Source organism: Mus pahari, chromosome 22 (assembly GCF_900095145.1).
Source record: "Mus pahari chromosome 22, PAHARI_EIJ_v1.1, whole genome shotgun sequence".
Classification (NCBI taxonomy): domain Eukaryota; kingdom Metazoa; phylum Chordata; class Mammalia; order Rodentia; family Muridae; genus Mus; species Mus pahari.
The window spans coordinates 6365530-6371363 of record NC_034611.1 but is presented as its reverse complement, the minus strand read 5'-3'; the positions used below and the strand labels follow the sequence as shown (position 1 = coordinate 6371363).

At 38.5% G+C, this 5834-nt stretch overlaps 1 protein-coding gene across 1 annotated transcript in view; it reads left to right on the top strand.

Annotated features, from left to right (window-relative positions):
* Prex2 (phosphatidylinositol-3,4,5-trisphosphate dependent Rac exchange factor 2) overlaps positions 1-5834 on the top strand; it is a 300320-nt gene that overhangs the window by 164467 nt on the left and 130019 nt on the right. The window contains exon 22 of the mRNA XM_021221903.2: positions 4028-4212. Coding sequence (XP_021077562.1) covers positions 4028-4212 — 185 coding nt within the window. The remainder of the gene's footprint in view (positions 1-4027; positions 4213-5834) is intronic.

Sequence of the window (5834 nt, the reverse complement as noted above, 5' to 3'; positions counted from 1 at the left end):
CCACCCACATGGGGCCTCTCCCCTTTGATCACTAATTGAGAAAATGCCCCACAGTGGAATCTCATGGAGGCATTTCCCCAACGAAAGCTCCATTCTCTGTGATAACTCCAGCTGTGTCAAGTTAACACAAAACTAGCCAATACAGTCATTTAGATGTCTTTGTTTCTATATGACTCATCCATAGTAAGCTTCCATGAAAGCTAGGCAGAAATGCAGACTCTCTACTTCCACCCCAGGTCAACATCTTCCTAAGATCTGCTTCATATAGTCATTCACATATAAGAAGCTCTAGGGTTAAGATAGTCTGTAGTTTCTTCAAATATATCCACACCTTGACTAAAGGGGTAAGTATATATGTATGTGACACACACACACACATGCAGACATACACATACACACATGCACACACATATACACACACACACTCTTGTACATCTTTTGTTAAGGCTCTTGCTTCTTTTTCTGTTTGTTTCTCAGTGGAGCAGTTCTTTTGAACTGTGTTCAGTGGCTCCTTTACCTATGGCAGTTGAGGCTATTGTACTTATGCCTGCACTTGTCAAATGCCATGACTAATTTTTTTCAGAACGTTTCCACAGAAGTTCTTGTATTCATTCTTACATTTTTGTTGTGTCCTTCCAACATATTTATTGGTGGGAATCTCAGGACATTTCTATTGCTCTGTGAATTTCCTGCAAATAAATAGTTGGAAAATTATCCTCTGAACAACACTTCAGATATCATGTGTGAAAATTTGTCCTTCTCCAGACAGCACCTGAGTGTTTACATCTCTGTTCTTGTATCCCCAGGGAGTTAGCACACACTACTAGTTAAGCTGTTAGTATCATGCCATGCCATTGCCATCAATGCCCACTGCAATCTCATTTCCACCTTGATTTCTGACCAAGTGGCACTATCATCAAGGGTTTTCCACACTCTTCTCTTTCATGTAATGTTTTGGCAGAATGATTTTTTTTCCTCTTTTTCTTTTTTTTCATATTTTTTTAATTAGACATTTTCTTTATTTACATTTCAAATATTATCTCCTTTCCTAGTTTTCCCTCTGAAAATCCCTTATCCTTTCTCCCATCCCCCTGTTCCCCAACCCATCCACTTTTAATAAGAATATTTTCTTTAGTCTTCCTGATTGAGCAGCCAGAGAATGTGGTATGCAGTTGAGGTGCAACACGCTGCCACATTGAGTTGAGGCATACCTGTCTTCTGGCATGTGAATGTATGTACTGCCTTGGAAACTCTTCAGACTCTACCACTTAAGTATTTTCAGGGAGGTCTTGTGATGTAACATGGTTAACTTATTGGCTGTTGGTGATTAAAATTAACTTCTAGTACCCCACCCCACCCCCCATCCAGGAGAGGGTAGAAGCTAAACTTTTAGCCAGAAATCACATGATTGATTCCCTAGCTCACATTTTGAAGTAATCTTAGGGATTAGCTCATATGTATAACCACGATTCACAGTTGGTTTCAAAATCTTGTTGTGAATCACAAAAGAGCACTGGGACTATAGCTTAGTGTGTAGAGCACACTCCTAGTATACATAAAAGCCCACTTTTACTCTAGCAAGGCATAAGTGGGGTATGGCCTTCCAATTGTGCTTACAACTCAGACACAGAATGCTTCAAAGATTTCCTTTGTTTATATTTATTTATTTACTTATTTATTTTTATATTTGTGCATGTGCTGTGGCATGGGCTTGTGAGTGTGAGTCCATGGGTGTGCATGTGGAAGGTAGGAGGAATCTTCGGTGTGATCCTCCGGAACTCCATCCACATCCTTTGAGACAGTTTCTCTCATTGTTCTTGAGCATACTTATTAGACTAGGCTGGCTGGCCTAATAAGAGACCTGTGGATCTCCTGTTTCTGTCTCCTAAGTACTGGGGTTACAAAGGTGTGCCCCTATGCCCAGCATATTTATATGGATTCTGGGGATCAGGCTTAGGTCCCTCCTGCTCTAGAGGAAAGTACTAATCCAACTGAGCCTTCCGGCATATCTCAACGATAAGGATTTTCTTTAGTGGGACCAAGGGCCACAGAGCAGCTGGGTTTGCTCTTAGTGTGTGACATCTGTATGCACTGATTGTGAGGGGTTTTCTCGTCAAACATTCATACTATACGAACTATCTCAACCTCATTAGAACAGTACTGTTGTTTTGATAAAATGCAATCCTATTACTCATAATAGAATTAGGTCCTGAGGCTTTTATTCTCCATTTAGAATAAGTTGACACTAGTCCACATCAAAAGTGTAGGACCCCCTCACAGGGACCCCAGGTCACGGGAGTCAGGGTGTCCCAAAGAAACACGAGAGAGACCGTCTTGTTGCAAAAGCATGAGGCAGTTTAATGGCAGAGCTCCTGGCCGATGCATACCTCATGCAGGACATAGAGGAATCGACCACGAGGCTCAAAAGATAGGGGTTTTTATAGGAAAAGGGTCAGGGGTTGGGAGAAGTTGGCGTGGCTGCAAATAATTGGTTCATTTAAACAACCATTTAGTTACAGGTCAGTAGGATAGTATATATAAATTGAAGCATCAGCAATTCCGGGGGTCTGGGATAGTGGCTTGTGACTGGGTCAGCATGACCCTGGCCACCAGATGGTCAATGAATCAGTCAAAATAGCTCAGACCAGTTTTTGTATTTTTTTTTCTCTATTTTATCGCCATTCCCAGTCAACTTGACCTCAGGAATGCCTTAACAAGGGGTTTGCCTGGACATACAGGTGCTTGTTTTTGTAAGAGGTCCAGCTCCTGGCCTTCAAGGCCTGCCAGGACTTGTTTACCACAAAGGGCCTATGGGTTTGTCTGCCTGAGCATGCCTGGATCTGCTCCAGGCCTTCAAGTTCCTAATGCTGCTCTATTTGTCTCATATTATTCGAACCTTGAATTTACACAATTTTCTTTTAAAGTTACATGAATCCCAGGCCTTAAATTTCATTTCCCTTCAAAAAGGTTGATTGTTTTATGTGACAGTTCGAAACTGAAATGGAGATTAATTTACTTTAAAGTAAACTGGTATTCTATATTAGACATTTTTGTCCTTATAGGACGTTGGTATTATAAATAAATATTTTCTCCTACTATGAGGTCACATAATAGTTTCTTTTATGAAATTATAGTATTTACTCCTCAGCTTTTGAATGTGTGCCAAACACAGTGTAGTTAAAAGTGGTAAAAGATGGAAAATTTAGTCTAGTGAACAGTGATGGACTTTTTCAATGAATTCTCTCTCCAGGATGTTGTCTGGGAAACTTCAAACATCTGAAAACAAAAATGATCTAACATCTCCTTCTGCCTTAGAAATCTTACCTGCTTTGTTGTTCTCTGTGACTTTTTAATCCTTAGAGCACATTTTCATCCCATGTTTGAGGCCATTTTAGAATCTCTGACTTTAATCCATACACACCTTGTAAACAGGCTTTTGCGTATTTGTTATTTTGTGTGGGTAATTGTTGTTTGTCTGCATGTGTATGTATGTGCACCATGTACATGCCTGGTGCCCATGGAGTCCATAAGAGGGTTCACAAATGGTTATAAGTCACCATATGGATACTGCAAATTGAACCTAGGTCCTTTGCAGGAGTAGAAAGTTCTCTTAACTGCTAAGCCTTCATTTAAGCCCCACACATTCACTTTAAATAAAAAATGATGCAGTTCTTTCTATAGTGTTTACTTGCTGTAAGTCAGTACATATGTAGTCCACTGACCAAAGTGATATATCCATCAGAATGGTTAGGTTCAAATGGCAAATTTTGAGTCTGTCAAGTTTTTATTTTTCTTAAAAGTATTTTTGTATTTTTTAAAAAGCATCAACACAAATATATATACCATTTATCATATCTAACTTAGATTGCCTTTAAAGAACTCTCAAAAGCACAGAGTGAATCAGGCCACATAGTAAGACCCTGTGTCAAAAATAGAATAAAATAAAAATATTTAAATAATCAGAGACTCAAAATTGCTTGATGAGGAAGAAGGAATATAAATTGTCTATGCCAAAATTGTATTTCAGATGTCATCGACAAGTTCAACACCATGGCTATTATCGATGGCAAGAAGGAGCATGTGAGTCTGACGGTGGACAACGTCCACCTCGAGTATGGGGTTGTATATGAGTATGATAGCACGGCAGGCACAAAGTGCAATGTGGTGGAGAAGATGGTGGAGCCCAAAGGGTTCTTCAGCCTAACTGCCAAGGTATGAGTGACTCTGCGACATTAAGACTCTTCTACCTAAACTATGGACCCATCCCCACTTTATCATACTGAATGACTGTGCATGCTGCAGCAGATAACTCTCTTAACTATACTCATTATTTATTATGGACCAGATTCCTTTTACTGATCCTAGGAGCTGAGTGTTTATTTAGGTGAGTCTCTAGCCCAGGCAAGGCTTAGCCAATATGGTAAAGACTTTGCTGTATCTGTTATTGTTGCTACACTCCTAGTTCAGCCCAAAGAATAGACTTCGGATAACTGTCAGGATAGGTTTTTGAATGTACATTATTCATGTCATGAAATAAAAAATAAATAAATCAAATTCCTTACTTGCCAAAATGTTTGGAAACTTAGAAACCGGTTTGTAAGTTGATCCACAGATGTCTAATTGTTTGTAAATGTCAATGTCAGACCTTAGGTGGAAGCAAGGTACAGAAAGAGGAAAGATCTTTAAATTTGAGTGGAGTTGCATATACTATAAAAGAAGTTAATCTCCTGTTTTTTCTAATAGATCCAGATGTGCCCTCTTCACATCTGGCTTTAGTATTCCAGTTTTTTTTTCTATCATCCTGTGAGAACTTTGACTTTACAAGTTTACAAGATAAGACACAGCTTCTTTACCTTTGTTTGTTAAAACTATTGTTTCAAATATATATAGTTAAAATGCTACCTATATCATTAATTTAAAAAAAAATTAAGTAGGAAAATTAATGTGGTGATCCAAAGGAGGTATTTTAAAATAATCATGTTTTAATCTCCTAAACATTAATTTAAGGACACATTCTGATGTTATACCATTATAAGCATCTTGTATGTTTTAAAAATTCAGTCCTTTCTGGACAATATTGTCTTATTAAATAGGACCCATGTAAGATCTTAGATCAGGTGATGAAAACAATTATGTCACTTTATTCTTTAGCTATTTCCACTTTGCAAAATCACATTAGCTTTTCTATGTGTGTGCCAGTGTGATTTGGTGTGATGACTCAAAGTTAAGATAGACACCCAGGAGCACACACTGTTGATGGTGAAACCTGTAGTTCACACTCAGTGTATCTGGGAAGCAGGACTGGAAGAGAGCTGAGATGAAGAGAGTGTTGCATCTCACACTTACAGAGTGGTAGGAAAATCTTGCTTCATCAGAAGTTCTCAGTGAGCCAAGGTACAGGGAGATGTTCATGCACCTGTATGTGCATATACACAAAGCCTTAACTTGACTGCAACTTACAAAAGATGGCTCATTGAGAATATCCCTCGGAGACTTTTACCTGGAACTTTCATCAGTCAGAGTGCAGGCCCTGAATAAAGATCACTATATGATGAACCAAGATGCTTTTATTCCCATTCTTAAAAAACTAATGTGAACTTTCTTTTTTCTTATTTGATTACTGAATGTAGATTTCTTTCATACAATATATGTTGGTTAGAGTTCCCCCTCCCCCAGCTTCTCCTAGATCTTTCTTTCCCCTTCCCCACTCACCCAAATCCACACTTTCTCTTTCTTTCCTGTCTTTCTCTTTCTTTCTTTCTTTCTTTCTTTCTTTCTTTCTTTCTTTCTTTCTTTCTTTCTTTCTTTCTTTCTTTCTTTCTTTCTTTCTTTCT